Source organism: Culex quinquefasciatus, chromosome 3, assembly GCF_015732765.1.
Source record: "Culex quinquefasciatus strain JHB chromosome 3, VPISU_Cqui_1.0_pri_paternal, whole genome shotgun sequence".
NCBI lineage: Eukaryota > Metazoa > Arthropoda > Insecta > Diptera > Culicidae > Culex > Culex quinquefasciatus.
Window position 1 is genome coordinate 155,377,909 of NC_051863.1, and position 27,049 is coordinate 155,404,957.

At 34.0% G+C, this 27,049-nt stretch overlaps 1 protein-coding gene and 1 long non-coding RNA gene across 3 annotated transcripts in view; both read left to right on the forward strand.

Annotated features, from left to right (window-relative positions):
* The window catches only part of LOC6045472 (troponin C, isoallergen Bla g 6.0101), a 33,422-nt gene extending 14,279 nt beyond the window's left edge, over positions 1-19,143 (forward strand). For both annotated transcript variants that reach the window (XM_038263928.1, XM_038263929.1), the window contains 4 exons: positions 1,945-2,211; positions 15,307-15,438; positions 15,508-15,765; positions 18,711-19,143. In XM_038263928.1, coding sequence (XP_038119856.1) covers positions 1,945-2,211; positions 15,307-15,438; positions 15,508-15,539 — 431 coding nt within the window. In that variant the 3' untranslated portion in view covers positions 15,540-15,765; positions 18,711-19,143. The remainder of the gene's footprint in view (positions 1-1,944; positions 2,212-15,306; positions 15,439-15,507; positions 15,766-18,710) is intronic.
* Positions 19,144-25,319: 6,176 nt separating this feature from the next.
* On the forward strand, positions 25,320-26,573 carry LOC119769975. The gene is made up of 3 exons (XR_005278601.1): positions 25,320-25,834; positions 25,913-26,003; positions 26,062-26,573. It is a non-coding gene; the product is annotated as an uncharacterized LOC119769975 (long non-coding RNA).
* The last annotated feature ends 476 nt before the right edge of the window (positions 26,574-27,049 follow it).

Here is a 27,049-nt window from a genome sequence, read left to right on the forward strand (position 1 = left end):
ATTTCCTCAAAATTCTAAAATTTTTAAAGTTCGCATTATAGGTTGATTTCTATATTGATACGAAGCGAAATTTTACCTTTTTTTTCACTGTTTTAGTGTTTTCGAGAAAACACGGTATTTTGTGAAAGTTTGAATGTTTAATTAAAAAAAACTCCTAAACAGTGAAATGGCATACACAATTTTGAATCGTTTGATTCCAATTTTGCGAATTAAAAAAAAAGAGTATTTTTGAGGAAATTCGATATTTTGTGAAAATTTGAGTATTTCGTTTAAAAATCTATTAAACAGTTAAAATACATGCAAAGTTTTGAGTCGTTTGATACACTTATTGCAAATTTTAAAAATTTGAATATTTTCGAGCAAATGCAGTATTTTGTGAAAATTTTAGTATTTTATTTAAAAAAAAACTCTAAAACAGTGAAAATGAATGCAAAATTTTGAATCGTTTGATATCCAAATTTCGAAATATAAAAATTTGAGTACTTTCCAAAAATACGGTATTTTGTGAAAATTTTAGTATTCATACTTTGAAATTTGCTTTATTAACAAAAAATCATCTACATACATAGAGGAAGTTTCAACATAATTTGATTGATTTTAAGTAAATTTTAGAAATAAATTAAATATAATTTATCGTTTGCTATCGTCGATAAAATTATCACCGATAGAATTATCGGAATAACGATAGTAAAAGGTAATCGTTATCGTCCTGACGATTGAACTTCGATAATTTTATTATTAACAACCTTGAAATGTAACAATAACGTTTTAAAAATCATTTTTAAGGTCAACAAAATCAGAAATTCCTAGACAAAATTCTTGATAAAATGCACCATTTTTAAGTTTAATCAATTTTAGAAGTAAATTGATAATGTTCTTTTTTAAAATTTTGTTCATGCATGCCAATTTCAGCAATATCTTTCAACTTTTATTTTAACTTAAATTTTCTTAATTTACAATATAGTTTTCAATTAAAGCTAAGTTTTGAATACACTTTCTTACAATTAAAAATCCTCAAAATAAATAGAAATTTGGGTTTCAAAAAACGTAAAATTTCGACTAGTTTCTCAAAACATAAGAGTGAATCACACAATATATTAAGTCATTTGGTATCCACAATGCAAATTACGAAAATTTGAGTTGTTTCAAAGAAATACGATTTTTTGTGATAATTTGATGATTGTTAAAAAAATATTTATGTAATGTAAATTCATAAAAAATTGTAAAATATTACTCTAAACGTTTTGTACGAAAATACACAAAAAAATCTGACTTTTATTTTGACTGCCCTATTATGAGAATTTTCCAAAGATGCTATATTTTGTAAAATTGCTTTAGTGTTTTTTTATTTTTAAATAAAAGCCGTCGTAAATGTTTTTCAAAGTATGTGTCGTCCACCCTTCAATGTTCGCTCGGGCAATGTTTTTTTCTCCTTAACTTTCAAAATTTCAATGTAATTACATTTTTTAATTGAATTGAAAATTGATAGATCTGAGAGATTGTAAATTCCACCAGTACATTAAATTTATCAAACAGTGTACATTTTTTACAGATCAGTTTGTTAAAATGTGAAACTATTTTGAGAATTTCGAGAAATTGATCTTTATTGGATTTTATATGGTTTTTAAACATTTTCAAAATTATCCTATATCCATTTTAATATGATATAATGATTTCTATATTTTTCTACTTTCACTTGCTTGTAAAAAATAAATTTCAAGCCAAGAATTTTGAATATTTTTTTAAACGAGTAAACATTTAAGAACGTCAATAAAACTGAAATCCATTTCCAAAAACAACAGCAACCAAACGGAGCGATTTCCCTCCCAGTATCGTGGCTGATGCATCATCAACCTTTTTTTTGCGATGAAATCTAAAATTTCCACGTTCCTTCTACTTTCGAAAATATCATCGCAAAAACAAACCGAAAAAAACCTCCCACAGTGCTCAAAGAGGCGTTCAATGCGTTCGACAAGGACAAGACCGGCCACATTCCGACGGACGTCGTCGGCACCATCCTGGAGCTGCTCGGCCACAAGCTGTCGGAGGAGGAGCTGGAGGAGGTGATTGACGAGTACGACGAGGACGAGTCCGGCCAGATCGAGTTCAACGAGTTCGTGGAGCTGGCCTCGAACTACGTCGAGCCGGAGGAGGACTACGACGCGTTACGGAAGGAGCTGCGCGAGGTCTTCATGATGTACGACAAGGAAGGTGAGTGGGCGAACTTTTTGAGGTTATTTGGAAAAAAAATTATTTAAATATTTTGAAAATTATAAATTTTTCATGTTATCAACCCCAAATCAAAACTTCATTGGTTTCGAAACAACCTCCCTGAGGCCTCGTTAAAAAAAAACGCAATTTCCATTCTTAATGCATTCGCGGAAAATCTTCGATGTCGCTTGGTTGGCAAGGAAAATGCCAACAGAAATGAAAAATGTCTCGCTGCGGTGCATGCAAACACAGACACACTCAGGGAGTGATAAAGTATTCAATGAATCATCACAGGTGCAGTTGATGATACAATATAGAGGAGGGTGGGACGGGACGGGAAGGGCGGGATTCAGTGCCGATTTGCAATTCATGCAAATTTCGCACTCTTTCGATGGCAACGTACTGTGACGGAGCAGCCAACGGGATTGGACGGCTGCAAGGTCCTGTAGACTAGGGTATTGCAACGGTATTTGGGTTGTTTAGTGTTTTGTTTCTTTTTTAAGAGTGTTGTTGAAAATAATATTTGTTCTCATTTGTTTAAATATTACTAACTTATATTAGACTCAATGCAAAGTTCAACTAATTTTGTATCAGACACCAAAATATAAGTAATTTTTGAAGCAAAAAGTTAACTTTAAATAATAAATTCATCACTTCATGAAAATTTGTATAAATTCCATGATTCCAGTAAGTTCTTCATCGCTCAAGATAACTTGTTACAAACATGAAAAAAAATCATGGATTACTGGAATATTCACGATTTCTTTTACGTGATTCACCCAATTACAAATTATTTTAAAAGTTTGAATCCACAGTGTTATCGCAGACATTTGAATGCAACAGAAAACAAATTTTATTTTGAAAACTACGAAGTTCAACAAATATTTAATGTAAACAGCAGCAACATTTGGTTTGAAAATTATCTAGTTTATATTGATCGAACTTGCCACAAATATAATGTTTGAAAGAGTCTCTCCCATATTAGGAAAATATGTCGAGTAGCCAAGAACACATTTTTGTAGAGATATAATTATAATATAAAGTTTGTAATAGTTTTATGAAAATCAATTTAGGAATCTTTTTACATTTGCGAATATTTCTAAAATTGCTTTTTTTCGGGATTTAATTTGTAATTTTTGATAGTGATGAAACTTTGTCCATGCATTTTCTATGTTAAATTAAGCCATTTTGCATTATTGGGTTTTATAAAATGGGCATGTGAATGTTCGAAAATTTATATCTTGAAACAGGATTTTTTGATCGATTTGGAGTCTTCTACAATTTTGTTGGTTGTGATTAGTTCTTTTCATTAAAAATCATAGGCACAAAGGTTTTTTTTTTAATTTTCATCTCTGAATTCCTAATTTTTGATTTCTAAACAAGTTTTTTATTTTATTTTTTTTTATGTGTTTTCTGGCTGGTACAAATTTTATTTCACATTTTTGTCCCCCCCCCCCATCCAAGTTGGTTCGAAAAATAAGGGGGTAAAAAATAAATTTTCGAAAAACTTAAAAATTTCAATGAAAATTTAAGTACAATCAGCTGAAATTGATTTAAAATGAATTCCCCTGCGTTCAAAATCATTTGCAGCATGTTCAGGTTGATTTAAGCATCATTTGAATTTTTGAAAATTTTCGGTGTTTAATATCGCAAAAAGTCTTACTATTTTTGAAAACTTATGATTGCAAAACAACTGATTATTCAAAACAATGGCACAGCGAAAAATAAAGTTCCCGATTTTTTCATTTAAAGGTGTTTTTACTTAATGTTTATTTCCCAAAAAAAAAACGAATTTTATCAATTTTTATTAAATGTTTTAGTGGACTTAAATGCATCTTTTGAATTTTGAGTATGAGATGCTACAAAATCTGGTTCTGGTGATTTGATTTAAAAAAAATAATTTTATTTAAAGTTTTTATCCCTCGGCTATGGTAAAGGTCACGGGGGGCTAAAACAAAACCAATTTCAAATTTTAAGCACGACTGTCAAAATGTTGACGCAAAATGTATCATTAAATGCTTTTTTCACTATTCTAGTTATTCAACAATTTACAAAATATCAATGAATTTATGAAAATATTTTATTTTCTAAACTTTTATTTCTGTCCCCATTCTAATTTTGGGACCAATTGGGTTTTCAATTAAAACTTACATTTTCAACAATAGTTATTTTGTTGCCGCCTGATTTCAAAAGATTTTTTTAAAGGTGGGGAACATAGACCTAAAAAAAATTTTCCATGGCAATGATTTTTGGAAAAAAAAATCATAAATCAAAATATTCAAAATTTATATGCATCATCAAATTTGAAGTCGAAATTTACTAAATAAATTTGGTGATAAAGTGCACGGTTCGAAAATGCTCAATTCTCTGAGATTTCGGTCATCCAATTTTTTTTTGTATTTTCTAATCCTGCTGAAACTTTTTTGGTGCCTTCGGTATGCCTAAAGAAGCCATTTTGCATCATTAGTTTGTCCATATAATTTTCCATACAAATTTGGCAGCTGTATGAAAATTCAAAAATCAGTATCTCTTGAAGGAATTTTCTGATCGATTTGGTGTCTTCGGAAAAGTTGAAGGTATGGACATGGACTACACTGAAAAAAAATGATACACGGTAAAAAAATGGGCGGAATACAGTGCACAATTTTTTCGCTAATCAACTTCTTTATTCAATGTTTATCACTTTCCAATGTTTCTCACCATGAGACATGTGTTGCTCTAATGGGTATTTTTAAATTCACTTTTTGTCACTTAAACTTTATTAGCAAAAACACTATTTTTTATTTTTTTTTCTGGTATGTTTTAGGGAACATAAAATGCCAACTTATCAGAAATACCCAGAATGGGCAAAAATCTTTGACCAATTTATATTTTTTTTCGAGTTTAAGCCATTTTTAGGTGACTTTTTTCAAAAGAATCGAAGTTAGTATTTTTTTTAATCAGTGCTTATGTTAGCCCATTTTTGAAATAAATATTTTTGAAAAGCTGAGAAAATTTTCTTTTTTTATTTTGTTGATACGATCCTTACTAGCTTAGATATTGCCATGCAAATGTTTAAAAACAGGAAAATTGATGTTTTTACGTCTCACCCAAACAACCCCCACCATTTTCTAATGTCGATATCTCAGCAGCTAATGGTCCGATTTACAATGTTAAAATATAAAACATTCGTGAAATTTTCCGATCTTTTCGAAAACAATATTTCAAAATTTTCAAATCAAGACTTAAATTTCAAAAGGGCGTTATTTTGTATGTATGTTCTTTCTGAAATGTGAGTCTATATTATTTTTTGAAAAAAAGTTTTTTTTATTTTTTTTGTATGGACAATCGTCCGCTATGCAGGGGGGCTTAAAATTTACAAAAAAATGTGTCCACGTGGTTTGTGGATGGTCGCGTTCCAACTTTTTTGAAACGACTGCCTACGCGAAATTTTTGGGGAATTTTGTTTTACACGCGAACAAAATTTTGGAAAGATGTTTTTGATTGCAAAAAACTACAGATTTTATCAAATTGAGTTCTGCAAAGTTCTAGGATGATCTAGACATCCTAACAAATCCCTTGGAAAAAGAATCGTCTTGATTGGGTGAGTTATGCCCGAGAACCGGCGAGTTGAAGTTACTTTTCCAACTTTTTTGGAGCCTTGGGCGTTGGAATGTTAACTATGTCATGGAGATTTCTTGCAAAAAATATTTTTGATAGGCTGAAATATCCTTCAGTTTTAATTGTATGACATTGTTGATTGGACTGCTGGTTGTTGAGATACAGCATTTTTGAGTTAAAATTTTGTGATAAAATATTTTTTTTCGGTTTCATCAAATAATCCCAATTTTTTTAACTCAAAATATCTCAGAAGCTGTTTGTTCGATTTTAAATCATAGAAAATTAATTTATTCTGAAATTTTCTGCTCACTTCAATTAAACTTATTTCGCAATTGAAAAAAATCTAGCTATTTTTTTTGTCAAGTAACATTTTTAACATTGAAAATAGTTTTTTATTATTTCAAATTCTGGCACCATTAACTTATCATCAAAAAAAAAAAAAAAACAAAATCAAGCCCAACATTTGAAAATATAAAAACTAAGTGTTTTCATTCAGTTCAAAAAGCTGCTCTTGATTCATAGCAAAGGGCAGAAAATTTCACAAAGCGTCAATTTTAAACATTGAAAATTACTTTTTTTTTAATTCATGACTTCAGTATCAAATTTTCACTCATTGCCTTCTTAAAATTATCAATGTAAAAAATAAAAAATAAAAAAGAAGTGGATAATATGTAAAACATATTTTTGGAATTAAATAATTATTTAAGTATGCCTTAAAAAAAGTCCTAATCATAACAAAAAACCTTTCCGTATACACCTTATTGATTAGTAAATCCCTTCTCTAAGAATCCATTCAACGGATTTGCAATTTGGTGCATTCGGCAAAGTTGTAGATATTGCTTAGAACATCCCAAAAAACATAGTTATACCTAAAAAAACCATATTTTTTAAATTTACTTTTCATGCAAATATTTTATTGAACCTCATAATCATTTAGAAAAATCTCATTTTTTGATATTGTTAAGATAATACGAAATGGCACCTTTAGTGCTACGGCACTAGTTGACCGAAATTCATTTGGCAGTGTTGCCAAATTATAATGTTTGAAAAATTTAGTAAAATAGTAAAAAAAACATGGATGATTTTTTTTAGATGGAAATCCGATTTTGAGTTCAAAAAGTACTTTACATGCAAATTGATTATTTTTTTGATAAAAAAAAAATTAAAACGTGACTTTTTTACCTTTGGTAGTAATGGGCAAGCCAAACTATTTCGGAAAAAAAAATTTTTTGGGATCAGAAAATTTCCGAGAAAATGCAAAAGTTCCATAATGAGATTTTTCAAAAAAATGATTGTTTAGCGCAATTCAATATTTTGTGTGCAATTTCAAATTCATGGTGGAGCATTTTTTAATGGATTGTTGTAAGCAATATTTACAACTCTGTCGAACACGTTGATTTGATCAGATTTTTGAATATTTTAGTTGTTTTTTGAATGATTTACTACCAAAATTGTAAAGAAACTTGTATAGAAGACAAATAAAAAAAATAGTTTGCCAAATATTTGCTCATTAATCGGAAAATTTCTCTGAAATGTTAGAACCATAGCTCGTGATCAATTCTTTTTTAAATTTATTTGCCTATTCCTCGAAAAAAAAAAATGATTAAATAATCTTCATGCGGATTACCTGGAGAATTGCATTGAGCAGTTTAAGTTCAACGTAGCTCCCTTCACCCTACGCTGTCAAAAAATAATCTAGTTAAGCCTTGGCAAACCTAACGAGAATCCTCCTCGCTAAACCTGTTCCGTCATATTTACCCAGCTCTAGACCAGGATTGTATCAGTCAGCGCTTCTGCTTGCTGCCAGCTGAAGTTCGGCTCAAGATTTGTTTTCTTTCTCTACAGGACTGTCGGGTTCTGTGTGCGCTCTGATTTGCATAGTTTGCTTGCTTGCAGTGAACCAAAGTGTCATCTTCTCGATGCTGATTTTGCCCTGCCAGAGGCGCAGCAACCAGTGCAGATTTTGATGTAATGCCTCACTGCGTGTAGTGCGGCTTCAGCTGCACAGTGGGCATTTAGATGGACAAAATTTTTGACAATAAGTTTTGGTTTTCTTAAATAATGATCAAGTCATTCAATGTTTCTAATTAATCATAAAATGTTTTTGATATTTAAAAAAAATTGTAAAAGTTAACTGAATTTTCCTTGCCTTCCACCAAGTATCTATTTGCAAATGTACAACTTGGTCGCCCGCAACCAACTAGTTCCGATTGGCCGTAAGGAATGTGAGTGTTGGAAAAGATTACTCAGCCGTGCTCCGAAGTCTCCGCCTTTTGGCAAGCAGCTGTAACTAGAAGGCGCTAGATTAGCCAACTTAGCAGCTGTGGCGTCTCAGCGGCACACCATTTGGCCGATTAAATTTGTTTCACCTCGGCGCTGCTGCTGCTGTTGAAGGGCGTTTGAAGTTTGAGTTTTCAATTTCTTTCGACAGTTGAGGGGCGAGGGGGAGCCGGCTAATTATATTTTGGGTGACTGCAGTCGAATGCAGTTGACTGCACCGCGGTCGGGGTCATCGGAATTGCATAACTGGGGTTGAATTTGGATGAAGCTTCTTTAATCGGTAAAGGTTGAAGTCAATTTGAAGTATTTTAAGATTGTTGCTAATGATTAAAAAATCTGAAAATGATAAAAAAAAATCTTGTGTTAGGCACCTTAATACAGTCCAGACTCGATTATCTGCATTCTTGCATTATTTTTATTGACTTTCTTGTAGAATCAAACTCGAGTTCAATAACGGGGTCATAGTACTCGAATTTGTTGTTACAAGTAAATAAGTAAAAAATAAGTCAAATTTTAAGAGTTGCATTTGCATGCATTTTTAAATATTTTATCACCGCCATTTTGGCCCTCAACTTTAGGAAAAAGTGTGGCTGTCATGGACTGGCAGACTTTTTTTATAATGCTAGTAACAAAGCGTGTTAACGACATTTTGGGCGTGCACCATTCGTATCGCCATCTTCGCTTTAAAATCTTGATACAGCAATTCCGTTTGAACTGAATTTTATTTATAAAGTTCCTTGGCCTAAATAATTAGACCCATATGTTTTTGTTTGACCATTGACTTACGCGTTCCTTGCGTTTTACCAAAAATGCTCTTATTGAATGGAACTGCTGTACAAATTATTATTATTATTTTTAGTATTATTAATGTTAAATTATTAATGTTATGAATGATTGTCATCATTTTTTATAAATTATTAATATTATTAGGGCAGCGGAGTCGGAGTCAGAGGAATCGGGCTTTTTTGGGGATCAAAAGTTGGAGTCGGAGTCAGAGCTGGAGTCGGAGTCGGATTCGGAGCCGAACATTTCTGATAACCTGGAGTCAGAATCGGAGTCGGAGTTATCTAAAATTCAAAAAAAAAAATTTAAATATTGTTCAGTATTTGTTAAAATGCAGGTTAATTCTCTAAACTTCCTGTATTTTTTATTTTGGAAAACTGTTTATAAAAACTTGTTTGCTCATTTCGTATAAAACTATTTATCACTGATATGGCAACATTAGAGGCACGCTGGAATTAGATGCGGTTCCCCTATGTAGTATCATAACTCAAAAAATTAAAAAGCAATATTGGTTTTATTGTTAGACATGAGCAGTTCTCTCAGATTTCAGATATATTTTAATCCGGCTGAAACTTTTTTGGTGCCTTCGGTATGCTCAAAGAAGCCATTTTGCATCATTAGTTTGTCCATATAATTTTCCATACAAATTTGGCTGCTGGCCATACAAAAATGATGTATGAAAATTCAAAAATCTGTATCTTTTGAAGGATTTTTTTGATCGATTTGGTGTCTTCGGCAAAGTTGTAGGTATGGATATGGACTATACTGAAAAAAAATGATGCACGGTAAAAGAATTTTTGGTGATTTTTTTTTTAACTTTTTGTCACTAAAACTTGATTTGCAAAATAACACTATTTTTTTTATATGTTTTAGAGGTCATCAAATTCCAACTTTTCAAAAATTTACAAGTTGTGCAAAAAATCTTTGAGCGAGTTATGAATTTTTGAATCAATACTGATTTTTCAAAAAATTGAAAAATTGGTCGCACAAATTTTTCAACTTCATTTTTCGATGTAAAATCAAATTTGCAATCAAAAAGTACTTTAGTGAAATTTTGATAAAGTACACCGTTTTCAAGTTAAATCCATTTTTAGGTGACTTTTTTGAAAATAGCCGCAGTTTTTCATTTTTTTTTAAATTAGTGCACATGTTTGCCCACCTTGAAATATGTTTGAAAAGCTGAGAATTTTTTTCATATTTTACATTTTTAAACTTTCTTGATACGATCCTTCGTTGCTGAGATATTGCCATGCAAAGGTTTAAAAACAGGAAAATTGATGTTTTCTAAGTCCCACCCAAAAAACACACTATTTTCTAATGTCGATATCTCAGCAACTTATGGTCTGATTTTCAATGTTAAACTATGAAACATCCGTGAAATATTTTAAAAATTTTAAACCAAGACGAACATTTTGAAAGGGCGTTTTAAAAAGAGAAAAATATAGAGAATTTTCTCAGCCTTTAAAAAACATTTTTTTTCAAAAGTGGGCAATTACGTGCACTAATTTAAAAAAATTTAAAACTTCGACTATTTTCAAAAAAGTCACCTAAAAATGGATTTAACTTGAAAACGGTGCACTTTATCAAAATTTCACTAAAGTACTTTTTGATTGCAAATTTGATTTTACATCGAAAAATGAAGTTGAAAAATTTTTGCGACCAATTTTTCGACTTTTTGAAAAAATCAGTATTGATTCAAAAATTCATAACTCGCTCAAAGATTTTTTGCACAACTTGGAAATTTCTGGAAAGTTGGCGTTTGATGTCCTCTAAAACATATATAAAAAAATAGTGTTTTTTTGCAAATTAAGTTTTAGTGACAAAAAAGTTAAATTAAAAACACAATTTTTTTACCTTGTATCATTTTTTCCAGTGTAATCCATATCCATACCTACAACTTTGCCCAAGACACCAAATCGATCAAAAAATTCCTTCAAAAGATACAGATTTTTGAATTTTCATACATCATTTTTGTATGGCCAGCTGCCAAATTTGTATGGAAAATTATATGGACAAACTAATGATGCAAAATGGCTTCTTTGGGCATACCGAAGGCACCAACAAAGTTTCAATACAAAAAAATCGAATGACCGAAATCTGAAAGAACTGCTCATATGCAAAAATAGCAAGTTGAGAAAAACGCATTTGAAGTTTGTCCCACATATAGGAGGCAAAATATATACAAAAATGGCTTATATACGCCTAGGATAACACTTCAACAAAGTTTCATTAATATCGGATAGGTGGTGATGGTAATTAGTTTATTTCCGGCAGCTTCAACCTTTCAATCATTCGTTGCCCAATATCGGAGAGGGTCGTGCCTGTTTTGGGTACGAATTAGTCTAGTTAGTAGTTTATTTCGGAATTTTGAATACGCCATCAAATTGGAATTACAATTTAAGCATAAGCATAGGCATAAGCATAGGTGCCCACCCGCAGTTGCTACTCCGTTATTGACCAGGACCTCCAGAAGTTACATCCACGAGCCGTGGAAGATAAGTGGGAGCTATCTTTCCTCGCTTCGCAACTTCTCAAAGGCCCCTATCATGCTGATCAATACCGGCGCCGGCCACGACCAGTGGTAGGGTCACGGGGAAGTGGATGGGAATGTTAGTCCGATACTTGAGTGATAGAGACCGCCCAATCGACTGCTTCTCCGACAAAGTATCACATGAGTTTTGAGGGGTTAGTAGATGGGTATGAGGTCAGGATTCACGAGTGGCAGTGATGTGACCATGAGCATTTTGTTTATCGGTTGAAATTTTAAATCTTAGGCAGCCGGCTGCGGAAAGATAAATAATTGATTATTTAAAAAGTTTGTTTTAATCGAACGCGTGCCAACCGAGCTGTAGTGCTATGGGCTGGACTTATCAGTATATTTTTACTGTTGGTACAATTAAGATAACGCGAGCAAATGTCAAAAATAGTAGATGAGTTAATACTAAAGCTGCCAGTTGGAATAAATTATTACGATCAACGAATATAAACGAAAAGAAAACAGGACACCACGTAACCGATTGTAATGAAATTAAAACAATAACTTAAACGAACTTAACCGGCGGCGTGCCTTCCTAACAACGATGATAAAAGAAGGACTTATAAATTTAAAATATAAAAAGACTCCAAAAAATACGTTGCATAGTAACCGCCAAGTCCCGCTACTCACAATCGAATCCGAAAGATAGCTATCTAGAATTTTAAATATAGTATTAGTTCGACCGCGATCCTCCAGAAATTCTTCGTCGGCGTGCCTTCCGATCAACGGTGATGTAAGAAGGGCTTTATTCATTAAAATGATTTTATATCATAAGCCTTAAAACATATTCGTCGGCGTGCCTTCCGATCATCGATGATATAGAAAGGACTTAATCCAGCAATACGACTTGCTTGTCTCGAAAAAAAAGAATTCGGATCGTTTCTATCGAAAACTATGTAAAGAGAACAAAAATAAACTCATTGGCCAACGAACGCGCGAACTAAAAATAAAGAAAAAAGAAGAAGAAGAAGACCAATCACCCCATGCACACAAACAGCGACACAAAAGAGATGAAAACAACACGAAACAGAAGAAATCCAATCACCCCATGTACACAAATAGCGACACAAAAGAGATGGAAAATAACACGAAAAAAACAGGACTGAGCGTCCACACAGGCACCGCACTACTGATGCCATTATTTAATTATAATGACCAATCACCCCATGCACTCGAACAGCGACATAAAAGAGACGGAAAATAACACGAAAAAACAGGACTGAGCGTCCACACAGGCACCGCACTACTGATGCTATTATTCAATTATAATGACCAATCACCCCATGCACTCGAACAGCGACACAAAAGAGACGGAAAATAACACGAAAAAACAGGACTGAGCGTCCACACAGGCACCGCACTACTGATGCCATTATTTAATTATAATGACCAATCACCCCATGCACTCGAACAGCGACACAAAAGAGACGGAAAATAACACGAAAAAACAGGACTGAGCGTCCACACAGGCACCGCACTACTGATGCTATTATTCAATTATAATGACCAATCACCCCATGCACTCGAACAGCGACACAAAAGAGACGGAAAATAACACGAAAAAACAGGACTGAGCGTCCACACAGGCACCGCACTACTGATGCCATTATTTAATTATAATGACCAATCACCCCATGCACTCGAACAGCGACATAAAAGAGACGGAAAATAACACGAAAAAACAGGACTGAGCGTCCACACAGGCACCGCACTACTGATGCTATTATTCAATTATAATGACCAATCACCCCATGCACTCGAACAGCGACACAAAAGAGACGGAAAATAACACGAAAAAACAGGACTGAGCGTCCACACAGGCACTGCACTACTGATGCCATTATTTAATTATAATGACCAATCACCCCATGCACTCGAACAGCGACACAAAAGAGACGGAAAATAACACGAAAAACAGGACTGAGCGTCCACACAGGCACCGCACTACTGATGCTATTATTCAATTATAATGACCAATCACCCCATGCACTCGAACAGCGACACAAAAGAGACGGAAAATAACACGAAAAAACAGGACTGAGCGTCCACACAGGCACAGCACTACTGATGCTATTATTTAATTATAATGACCAATCACCCCATGCACTCGAACAGCGACACAAAAGAGACGGAAAATAACACGAAAAAACAGGACTGAGCGTCCACACAGGCACAGCACTACTGATGCTATTATTTAATTATAATGACCAATCACCCCATGCACTCGAACAGCGACACAAAAGAGACGGAAAATAACACGAAAAAACAGGACTGAGCGTCCACACAGGCACAGCACTACTGATGCTATTATTTAATTATAATGACCAATCACCCCATGCACTCGAACAGCGACACAAAAGAGACGGAAAATAACACGAAAAAACAGGACTGAGCGTCCACACAGGCACAGCACTACTCAAATTGGAATTACAATTTTACGTAAAAATCCGTTCGACACCAAATCCCGAGCAGACGAAAATAACGTGGGAATAACATTTTTTATAATTTGAAAATACTAGGCCAATAACATTTTATGTTATTTAGAACAAGATTTGTTTTCACCGTTTTGACTTTTTTGTTATTGGATTGTAACCCAAGTAACATTTTTTTCCAGAAGTTCTACAAGAGCTCTTCAAGATAGCTACAGCATAGCAGTTTGGACCGCGGTAGGATACAACTCTCTTCAAGTACTCTTCCAAACTCCTGAAGAAGTTTTGAAGAGAATTTTATCCTACCGCGGTCCAAACTGCTATGCTGTAGCTATCTTGAAGAGCTCTTGTAGAACTCCTGGAAAAAAATGTTACTTGGGTATTGTAATAACAGATTTATAACATTTTGCGTTATTCTTCGAACAAATCTTTTTTATTCTTTTTTGTTATTTTAACAGCTAATCCGATCATCCCAATAACAGTCTTCCATAACAAAAAATGTTATTCCCAAGTTGTTTTGACTTTCAACCAATATCCGACCAATAACAAATTTGGTTATGATAACATAAACTGTTACTAAGCTCTTATGCAAAAATGGATTTTGCAAGAATATTCCATAACATTTTGAGTTATTTTAAAAGTATATGTTATTAAAATGGCATGAATTTTGTTATTACCGTCTGCCCGGGATGTTGTAATCATCAATTTTTAGCCTGCAAACATTTTCATATAAGAAAATTAATAGAATTAATAGATGAAAAATTCCTTGAAGACGCCAGAAAAAAACAGTACCGTGAAAATAAAAAAAAAAGTTACTTAATCCACCTTTGGGTGGTTGGTGCCTTCCTCGCATTCATACACCACACTGCCTCAAAAAAGTGTATAAATAACAATTATTGTATCAAAACATCTGAGATCCGGCCTCAAAAATGTGAATTAAAAACACTAAAGTGCTTATAACTATTGATAGGGTTGTCAGATCTTCAATATTTTGGGCTCGTTGGAAAGGTCTTTGATTACCTATCCAACGATGGGTCGCATGATAGATCCGGACAATTTTTTCATCAAAATATTTGAGATCCGCCCTCAAAAAAGTGTATAATTTACACTTAAGTGCTCATAACTTTTGATGAGGTTGTCAGATCTTCAATCTTTTGAACGCGTTGGAAAGGTCTTTCGAATACCTTTCTAACATTATGTAGCATGATGGGGTTTCATACAACAACCAATCTTTTTTACAATATTTCAAACTCTAGCCAAATCGTGTTTTAGCATAACTTTTGAAGTACTTTTCTATTTGTTCAGAATTTGATTCTGAGTCGATAGGTATACGTGAAGGTTGGTCTAGGAGGACGAATTAAGAAGTTCTTTTATCGAGTGATTTTATAGCCTTTCCTCATTGAGGTGAGGAAGGCAAAACTAAATGAGACCAGCACTGAAACCATTCTTCTTCTTTTTCCTCCTCAGCCAAGGGTTACATCCCACTCGATACATTCAAGCAGATCCTCCGGGAGCTGGACGGCGCGGTGCCCGAGGAAGAGCTGGACGACATCGTGGACGAGATTGACGCTGACGGTTCCGGAACAGTAGACTTTGAAGGTATTCCATTCGCCCCATGTTTTGATGTTTGATTTTAAATTATGTTTTTTTTTTTTCTCCTTTTTTCAGAATTCATGGAGGTTATGACAGGTGAAGAATAATTTCCCCAACTGCAACAAGCAATATCTACCTCCCTTTCGTTCTATCTCTCGCAAAAAAAAAAACGCAAGCTTCGCCGCGAGCTTTTTGCAGCAAAATTCTTTATTTTTTCCCACCTTCTGCTAACAACAACAACAACAACTTGAGCAACAGCAACAACTGCAAGAAAAAAGAGCAAATTTCGAGAGAGAGATTACGGAAATATTTCGTTTTTCGCTAGCACATGTGGTAAATAGCAAACAACTAAGAGTCAGGAAAGGCACACGTTAAAAAAAAACACGACAAGAAAAACTAGAACAGATGAAAAAAAACACACACGCTGACGTCACTAATTGGATCGATTCTGTGGACTGACCATGATCTCGGATGAGCGTCTCTTAATGTACTGTTACCCTGTCCCTTGTTGACGTTTTTGTCCAGTTGCTGTTGTTCCACGTGCCACATGTGGTTGTTGTTTTGTTTGTTTCCATTTGTTTACACTCTGAGATACATTCATATTGCCATACATTTTTACATTTACTTTACTTTCAGCTTCACGTTACATTGTCATTGCTATTTTTGGAAATACATTACATTGCACTTTGTCACATGTTTTTGTTTTTTTTTCACCAAACTTTGTCACACTTTTGCCACAGCTGGTTAGAAAAATAGTTTTGTTTGAGTTTTTTGTTTGCTTTGTAGGTGCGCTCTGTTTTTTGTTTGATTTTTGTATTTTTGCAGAAATGCGTCTCACAATTTGCTTGTTTTATTTTTCATCCAGGCTACGAGTGAAATTTTGTTCTGTCCCCACAAACCTTCCTGCTGCCACAAACCTCTCTCATCGTCCCACCTGTCCCGTGTCCTGCACAAAACGAAAGCCTCAGGGTTTGTTTCCAATTCCGTTTGTCCGTCCGAACGTTTGGTGTAGTCTGTCTTGTCTAGAATTGTGCTGTTCGAAGAAATTTATAGTTTATTTTTTTTTAATTTTGATGATTTTCTTTCGATTAACAATTCGACGTCGTCGTGCTATCTTGTCGCACCCGCCATTTTGACGTTCCGAGAAAAACGCGTTTTAATGTTTGACCTTGAATATTCAAAAACGAGAGCACGCAATGTAAACAATAACAAACACGTTTTGTTTGGCTCACCATTCTGTGCATTGTCCCAAAGTTTGGTTGAAGTTGGTTGCTGGAGTCCTGAGTTATAATTACAAATGTTTACGGTAGTCTAGCTTGTACGTGCGACAAACGCATCCTGACTTTCCTGGCCTGAAATCCTTTGGCCTTTTGTCGCACTTACATCAATTTTCATGGAGTGACAAGATAGCACGACAATATTGAAACTACTTTCATATGTAAAGTGACAAAATGTACGGAGTTTTTCGGTTTTTGTTGAATATCTCAGGATTGAAATCGAATTTTGGGGATCTGTGAAGGTCAAAAGGTGAGGCATTGTGAGCTGCACAAAATGGCGTTCTTAACTCAATTTGGCCCAAAATGCACGTACGACAAGTTAGCACGATGTCTGATTTAAATTTTGTATTTTGTATTCAGATGAAACCTTACATCCAAATGAAGCAATTTTTCATCTTTTTCAATTTTTTGGATCGGTTAACCTCGAACCGATTACCGGGTACCCTGAGAACGGTCAACTAGACTCTTTTGAAGATTTTTCCTCATGTTGCATATCAAACTTCATGAAATTAAACGATATGCCAATTTTCGTGAATGCCATTGATCTTCGACCCATCCTGGTTCCACGGAATCGGCTACCGGTGGCTGCTTGGGGACACTTCCACAACATGGAAGTAGATCTATCATCCGGCATGTAAAACTTCATGAAATTGAACGATATGACAGTTTGTGGTCATGTCGTCGTCCTTTAACTCATTATGGTCACTCCGGAACCGGTCACCGGTGGTCGCTTGGGGACACTTCCACAACATGGAAGTCGCCCTATCATTCGACATGTCAAACTTCATGAAATTTAAAGATATCACAGTTTGTGGTCATGCCACCGTTCTTTGACTATTTCTGGTCACTCCGGAACCGGTTACCGGTGGCCGCTTGGTAAACTTCCACAACATGGAAAAAAACCCGATCATCCGACATGTCAAACTTCATGAAATTTAAAGATATGACATTTTCTGGTTATGCCATTGTTCTTTGACTATTTCTGGTCACTCCGGAACCGGTTACCAGTTGCCGCTTGGGGACATTTCCAGAACATGGAAGAAATTCTATCATCCGACATGTTAAACTTCATGAAATTTAAAGATATGGCAAGTAATGGTCATGCCGCTGTTCTTTGACTCTTCTTGGTCACTCCGGAACCGGTTGCCGGTGGCCGCTTGGGGACACTTCCAGAACATAGAAGAAATCCTATCATCCGACATGTCAAACTTCTTGAAATTGAATGTTATGACAATTTCTGGTTATGCCATTGTTCTTTGACTATTTCTGGTCACTCCGGAATCGGTAACCGGTGGCCTCTTGGGGACACTTCCGCAACATGGAAGAAACCCTATCATGTGACATGTCAAACTTCATGAAATTGAAGGATATGCCAAGTAATGATCATGCCGCTGTAATTTGACGCATTTGACCACTTCGGAACCGGTTACCGGTGGCCGTTTGCGGACACTTCTACAACATGGAAGAAACCCTATCATCCGACATGTCAAACTTCATGAAATTTAAAGATATGACAGTTTGTGGTCATGCCGTCGTTCTTTAACTCATTATGGTCACTCCGAAACCGGTTACCGGTGGCCGCTTGGGGACACTTCCAGAACATGGAAGAAACCCTATCATCCGACATGCTAAACTTCATGAAATTGAGAGATATGACAAGTTCTGGTCATGCCGTTGTTCTGTGACTCATTCTGGCTCCTTCGGAATCGGTTACCAGTGGCCGAAACGCCATTTTTGAATTTTCGTATATTTACAGCTTAGTTCTAGATTTTCAAGACTTTTTTCTTCTTCGAACAGTGTTGTATACGTTAATTTTTGTACAAGTCCTCCCCGTTTTTTTCTGTTTCAAAATTCCCAAAAACGAAAAAAAGAGTGCTTTCAACGTTTTTTTTTCCTACACCGTGTTTAGTGCGCCGCTTCTGCTTTTCACGTTCTGCTTCGATTTTGACCAGCTTTTCTCTCTCCACCCTTCTTCTTTCTTCTATACTTCCCGGTTTGTAGGATACTAGCCCTCCCGAGGCGCCTCCCGTTTACCTCTCGTCTGATGCTTTTCCAATTATTGTTTCTTTACCGGTGTTTTTTTCTAGGTTAAGCTGAAAATTTGCTCTTCTAAAACAAAACAAAAAAACAGCAAACAAAAAAAACGCACCGCCGTTAACCGCGAAACTAAGTTATGTTTTAAACAATTAAATTTAAAAACAATCAAACAGCCACGTTCTAGGGAGGTATAAAAAGTTTCTACTTGTTCACTTGTTAAGGTAGCGCGCGCCCAACGGCCCAGGTCACACAGAAGGTAACCCCGGCTGCGTTCAAGGTTGCGGCAGCGAAATCATCCTCCATTTTTAAGTTTTCTTTTTTTTTCCTTTCATCACTAGTTTTAACTGTTACGAAATAAAGATATAAATATAAACAATAATAAAAATAAAAGTCATAACTCGCATCACTTTTACTTAACCCATCTCACAGCTCCTTGATCGCGACCAAATTCGTATGCACTTTTCATGCAATTGTCATGTTTACTTTTTTTCTATTTTTATGATTTTCTTTTGCACAAAGATTCCTGATTTGATTATTTATAATTTAAAACTGCATGTTTTTTTTTTTGCTTTTTCTCTTTATTTAATTTTTTTTTCTTTTATTGCAATTTTTTTTAAATTAAAATCGATCATCAATTCAATTTAGTTCAGTCTGCAGGACTGAATCTGGTTCTAATTTTACTATCACATTGCTATCCCCAAACAACACAGGGGAGCCAAATCCAGCGACTAAAAAAGAATAACAAATTACTCGAAGTTTGCCGATGTAAGGTAAACTGACTGAAACAATTTGTAATTTTCTTATTTTGAGCAGTAAACAAGACTTTGTAATTCGACCAATTGGTATATTTCAAACTAAATCCCGAGCAGTTATAGCGTATCATTTAATATTAACAGAGACTTTGTTGATCTCTAAGGCACAAGCAAAACTGTGCACAATTATTTCTTCCATATAAGTCATCATAAAATGTACAACCCAACCCCACCTTTAGACGGGATTTGATTAAAAAATCGCTAAAAATCCATTTTCAACCAATTTTTGATCTTTAAAAAGAATTAGAAAGAAGAATTTTTAAAATTTTAAATAAATTATAGGGTTGGAAGCTGTACTTGCGTAATGTGACTTTTTTGGCAATGTTTTTTAAAAATATATGCTAAAAATATGGCTGTGTTTTATACCTACATTTCCTATATTTTAAGTTAAGAGAAGTGTGCAGTAATTTTTCTAGTGTCCCATATTATTCCTCTACGCAATTTTTTACATATTAAATGATAATAAAGCCATTTTATAGCAGAAAATGTGAAAGACAAGCAAAAATTGGAAAAGGGACTTAAAAACATGAAAAAAACTAGGTAGGCAAAATGTAATGATAGGTGGTGGGTAGGCCAAATACTACCAAAAACAAGCAAAAAAAACTAAATACTAAAAATGAAACAAGAAAAACATAAAACAAGAGAAGTAAAGTTTTTCGTAGAACAAAAGTTGCTCAAAATAACCTCCTGAACACGGAAAAAATTAAAATTTTCGAAAAAAAATTGGGAATTAGAGGGTTAAGATGACCAGAAATGCAATTTATTAATCTAAAACACATGGATCACAAACAAAATGGTCAAAATTTATGAAGCAGTGTTGCCTTTTTTTAGAAATGTATCATGATTTCTCAAAACTTTGAAAAAGGTGGATAGAATGTTTGCACTCCTATTATTAAATAACGTTTAAAGCAAGGTTTTTTTGAATTCCATAGTATTTTTGTCATCTAGACCAGACAATTTTGCAAATTTTTATTTTTGAAAATTGAAAATCTGTCTCCTCTGGTTGCCGAGATGTTGTTAGTATAACTTGCTCGATATACACAAGAATGCCTGTATAAATCTACAATAAAATGTAAACAAAGTTACAAAGATATCAGAGAAGGTCGACAAAAAATGTACCAAGAACATTCTGTTTTGAGCTAGATCTCTACAAAAATCAATTAATTGAAATTCCATCTGCATATTTAAAAAAAAAGATCCTTATGGAGGACTTCTTCTTCTAAAGGTAAAATCTATCAATATTATATAAATTTTAATGACTCTTAACAGAGATTATGATTTTGTTCAACTCATTTTAAAAATCATTCTGAAATCGACTCAATTCAACCATATCATGTTAAATTTTCAATGCTTCCACTAAGAATATATTTTTTAAATGTAGTAAGTTATAAAATAAAATATGTTCTTAAAATTGTTCACAAAACACCGTAATATTTTCGAAATATTCTTAATTTGCAATATAGGTAACAAACGCAGCGAAATTGTGTATGCTTTTTCACTTTATTAGATTTGTTTATGTTAAAACAAAAAAAAATCACAAAATACCGTATTTGCAATTTTACTTGATTTGCAATGTGAGTAGCCATCGAAGTATTTTTTTTAAATTTAAAAAGTTGTTTTTGAAAATGCTAAAATTTTCACAAAATAACAAGCAAAATACCTTTTTTTTTGAAGGTACTCGAATTTTCCTAATTTGCAATATGGGTATCAAACGAAGCAAAATTTAGTTTGATTTTTCACTTTATTACATTTTTTTTTGTAAAATACCAAAATTTTCAAAAACTATCGTGTTTTTTCAAAAATTCTCAATTTTTTTTTAAATTTGCAATATGGGTATCAAACGACGCAAAATTTTGTATGAAACTCACACAATTTAGATGTTTGTATAATGCATGCAAAATTTTGCTTCGTTTGATACCCATTGTGCATATTTTGAATAATTTTATTTTCGAATGAAAAACGATATTACGTAAAGTTTTTAGTATTTTACAAATAAAAAACTCTAATAAATTGAAAAATCTTACAAATTTTAATTCGTTTGATCATATTGAGCATTTCCATGTCAAATAGGGAATCGGTTATACCCGACCCTCTCCGATTTCAATGAAACTTTGTAGATATGTTATCCTACGCTTTTATAAGCCAGTTTTGTGTATATGGAGCCAGTTTCACTCGATAGTGACATTTGAAAAGGGCGTAAGTGTTTTAAATATTTTTGTATTTCGTAATTTAAATATTGCTGTATCTCAATGCTGTTGCATCGCATCAAAAAGTGGTCAAAGACAAACTTGTAGGAAATTTGACGGGCTTTCCGTAAAAATACACTGAAAGAAAAAAAAAACACTCGACTTTTATGAGATTTTTTGATTTTTAAGTTTAAAAGTCAAATTTGAAGGTGAACCACGATTTTTTTTCGTTTAAAATTTTTTGTGAAAATATCCTAAGATGTAACAAAAAGACTCACGAAAAATGCAGGATGGAGCAACTCACCTAAAAAAATACAAAAATCATTTACTGAAAGTGTTTTATCAAAAGTGCTCTAAACATTAAAATTTTTAAAAACCGAATACTAGACTCGATTCTCCAGACAATTTTACATAAAATTCTCCATATTGACCATAGTTTTTTGAAGGTTTTTGGCAATTTCTATATGACAGACTTGATTTTTCAATCTTGAAAATATTTTTACCGGAATGCTCGTCCAATTTCGCATAAGCTTGTCTTTGACCACTTTTCAAAGTAACTCGTTTTTTTATGATTTATGCTAATTTACTATCCAGGTTACTATACTACACTGAAAAATATTATGTTTTCAGTTATGAGCAATGTAATTAGCTTATATCTGTAAGCCCATACATCCAATTGAAATGTGCTCAGAGACAAACTTATGGGAAATTGGATAAGCTTTCCGGTAAAAATATTTTCGAGACTGAAAAATCATGTCTGTTACAGAGAAATTGTCAAAAACCATCAAAAACCCTATTTTTTAACATTTTTATTGTTAAAACCGCTGTAACTTCAAAAGGATTGGACCTAGGACAATGGTCAATAAAGAGACTTTCATTTTTGTCTGGAGAATCGAGACTCGTGTTCGGTTTTTGAAAATTTTGATGCTTAGAGCACTTTTGAAAAAAAACCCGATTCAATCCCACCTGGGGTGAGATAGAGCCTTTCTTACAAAAGGAAGATAACGGCAGTTGATTTTTTTTTTCAAAGAAATAGCAAAATAAAGAATGGTCCATTTATGAATCAATTCAAAACTCAACATGATTTTTTCATAAAACTGAAAAGCGCTGGTTTTTGCCTCATTTGCCATGGTCGGGTGTAAGCTGTGCTCGCACACAAGCATTTTCGATTTTTAAAATCAGAACAAATTATTTGTGAGACAGAGAATTAGCTCACAATTTGCGATGTTCGTAATGTTTTCTGCATATCGCTAAATTGTTCGTATTCTCTGAGTGTTTTTTTGCACTTTTCAAAATATTAAAAATTAAGAAGAAAACAAAATAATTCCGTCTTGCTCCAATGCGTTAAAGTGGTTACAAAATGACTGGCAGAAAGTGTTTCAACACCCGAGAATTTGCCGTGTTGTAAACAACGATGTAACGGTAAAGCCGCATAAATGTTCTTGAAAGCTTTGAAACGCCTACTGTAATTCACTAAACTGTCATTTAGGCGTTAGGCAAAATTGTGAACTTTCAATAAGCAAGCCAGAAAATTATGTAGTATGGCATTTAGGCGTTTTTGGGTTTGGGAAGCATACTGCGACTGAGCGCTCGGTGAGACTTCACTACGACAAACGCACGCTGGGTTTATTGCCGACAAGCCGATACGATGAACCAAAATACTAACACACAAAAAGGCTCGTACCGAAGCTAAAAAACCAAACCCGCGATGTGCGTTGTAACTGGTGCATGGGAAGCTTGAACGCTCAACAGAAATTCGTTCACTCAGAGATCGATCAGAGAATGAGCAAAACAAAAAAGAAAAGCAAAAGAATGAACATGGGGCTTCAGAACGAATAGCTGCTTGCGTCTAGTATGCGTTCACTGAAGCTTAGCATAGATAATCATGATAGGCGATGTGTGATGAACGAGCAATCGATAAAGCAACTTGCACTAAAAGGGGGTAATCTAGTAACAAAACTCTATACGCGCATCACGCGCCAGCATTACTCGCGTCTGCATGTGAAGCTCAACGAGGCGTCGAGGCGTAGAAAATCGATCGTCCATGATTTTTTGCAGATTTTTCGAATGAATATTTCTCTAGAAATGATTTGGGAACGAAGCTGGATTTGGCGTCGGAGCCAAAAGCAAACCCTATACCTTTCTTTAGTAAGAAAGGCAAAACATTGTGTGTTGCTCCATCCTGCATTTTTCGTGAGTCTTTTTGTATCATCTTAGGATATTTTCACAAAAATTTTGAACGAAAAAAAATCTTGGGCTCACCTTCAATTTTGAATTTTTAATTGGAAAATCAAAAAATCTTATAAAAGCGGAGTGTTTTTTTCTTTCAGTGTATTTTTTCCGAAAGCTCGTCAAATTTCCTAAAAAAATTTCTTTGACCACTTTTTGATACGCTTTGAATGGAAATGGAAATTCTTAAAGTACGAATTACAATAATATTTAATAATTTAACGCCCTTCTCAAATGGTATATAGAGTGAAACTGGCTCCATATACACAAAAATGGCTTACGTGAGCGTAAGATAACATGTCCTCAAAGTTTCATTGTAATCGGAGAGGGTCGAGAAAAAATAACCTAAAAAAATCCTGTTTTGGGCTGGAATTGCTCAATAGTATTACATCTGGAACTGATGACAGATTATGTGTCAGAAAAAAAATGGTAAAATATCATCGAAATTGGCATGGTAATATTCAACTACCAAATTTCTCAACCTTTTAGTCTTAAACCTATTGCACTACACAATTAAAAAATATGTAAAATTGGAAGCTGTTATTTTGATGTAATTTTACTTTGGTTCAGACTGAAAAACTGACATTACACCAGAAAAAGTGGTAAAATTACACTTTTTCAGAAGTAAAATTACACGATATCTCTGGCTTAAGAGATGTGCCAGATGTTATATTACCATGTTTTTTACGGTGTATGCAATTTGAAATTTTCATAACCTTTTATAACCTATTATATATTTGTTTTTTTTTTTTTTGGAAACAAAATTTATCCTTAACTTATAACTTTCAGGGTGCACAGCAAAAAAGGAAGCTATTTTCTTCTGATTTCAAAATGGTCAAACTTACAGACCCAATCCTACAACAATCTGATTGTAAAAATACTGCATTTTAATTTGTGAATTGTTGGGTCTGGTTTAAAGGAAAGTTGATCAGATATTTTAAAATAATTTGTTGTTGATTTAACCTCTAGTATTCAAATGCTACTGTTCGGGATCTGATTCAAATCATTAAATTTCTTGCTGAAAGCAAGCTACAAATTACGCTGCAATCGTTCAAAAATGATAAATTTCACCATCGTCAATTGCATCAATCGTATCGATTTCTCTGTTTGTGATCGTTTTGCAGCAATTTAATGAGTGCTTTTACTTTATTCCTCACAAAAACAAACCCGCAATCCTTAACCCAGGCGAACCGAATCCAGCGACTATCAAAACGTAGGAGGTTACCACTGCAAAACGCTCTTTATTTGGATCAAATAAAACAACACAACCGCTTTTGAATTAAAAAACACTAACCATTATTTCTTTTGCTTCCCCCATTGACAATCTCCCTGTAATCTCTTCTTTTTTTGGTTGGTTTTGAATGAGTTTGATGATTTTCGCACCTGGCGACGGCCACCACACTCAGGAATGTCGCAGTTTGTCTACCTTAAAAATAGTCTATGCCGGGCACGTTCCGTTCCTCTCGACGACCGAGAGTGAAAGACAGATCGAGGCACAGTCGTCTATCATTTGCAGCACCACTGACGTAAAAGTTTTCACTGGGATTGCGTGAATAGAAGTGGGATGAAGTTGTGGCTATGTGGGCAGGATACGAATTGATTCGATTGAAAGCTCAACTGGTGTTGGAATTTCGTAATATTTATTTGGGGGTGAAATTTGAAAAAAAGGTTAAAATAATTTAAGCAATTATAACAAAGGCGATTTGATGAACTTGCTGCAGCTTGGAACAACTGATTGCACCGATTTCAACCATAACTACAGATAACTAATCAACCAGCAGCGTTTTTTGCTTCAAGCATTCGAATGACTTTGCCAAAAGCCAGTTTTCAACAAGCCAAATTCGCAAAAATCCTCTGCAAGGTAACGTCAAACGTTTTATCTCATTCTAAATTGCAGACAGATCAACTAATGTCACATTTTTGATTTCCCTTCTTTCAGAACGAGACGCAAATAAAGAGAGCTAAATTATTGAAATTCAACATCTTTTTCGAAAGAATGTACCATATCACGTTACACTAGTGTGAAAAAGGTAAGAAAGTGTGAGGTTAAATATAATCGCAAAAATTACAAATAATTTAACTTTTAAGGTGACTGACGCGGATTCAATCGACCAGAAACAACTGAAGAGCTGGAAATTCTGACACGTGAAAAGGCAGAATGAGTCGTTGTTCGAATAATAGGTTAATTAGGGTGTTAATTTTTCGAAATTTTACTCTGTAAATTGCACATAAATTTCTCTCTTTGAACACTTTGTTCTCCTCTTTCTATCTCTTTTGATATCTCTTTGCATGTCAGTTTGACACTTAAAACCACACAAATAAGTCATTTGCTGATGATGGCAACAGTGATGCCTGATTTTATGATAGTTTTAGCTGAAATAAAATATCAAACCGTAACTTTTTCATTGGTTAAAAAAATGTTTTGTTTTGTTTGGAATCTGGCATCGGATTTGAATGACAAAAAATCAAGATTCCCTCAGAACCAAACAAGAAGAAGTTCTCAGAATCAACCAACCAACCATAGCAAAAAAAAAAGTGAAAATTCAAAAGAGAAAGTGAATCAAAAAACCATGAAGATGAAAACAATTCAAATCGTCACCAACCCTCCGTTGTTATGCAAGTGGTTTTGTAAATGCTTAGTCTTTAATGCCCCCCACCCGAATGTCGATTTTCCCTCATTTTTGTGTAAATTAAATTATGTTTCAAGACGATCTCGGCCCCGAAAGGATGAATGAGTTATAATTGGTTTAACTGAAAGAAACAAAAAAGAAAAAATAGAGAAAATCAAACTCTTTTAATTGGTCCCATTCATCGAGTGTGGCGTGCAGGTTTTGCGAGCGGTAAATGGCGTAAAACGGCTAGACTACTTCTATTTTTTCAGGGGCTGCCAAGTTAAAGCTGAAAACGGTCGTAAATTGATTTCCGTCGATTGAATGGTTAAACAATGCACTGTCGATGGGTTTGGCGTTTGACTACGGGTTTATTCATTTATTTTCACGGTTTCAAATCACCCTGACGATCCTGACAGTGACTTCATTTTTTTGAAGAGCATTAATGCTATTGATATTTAAAATTA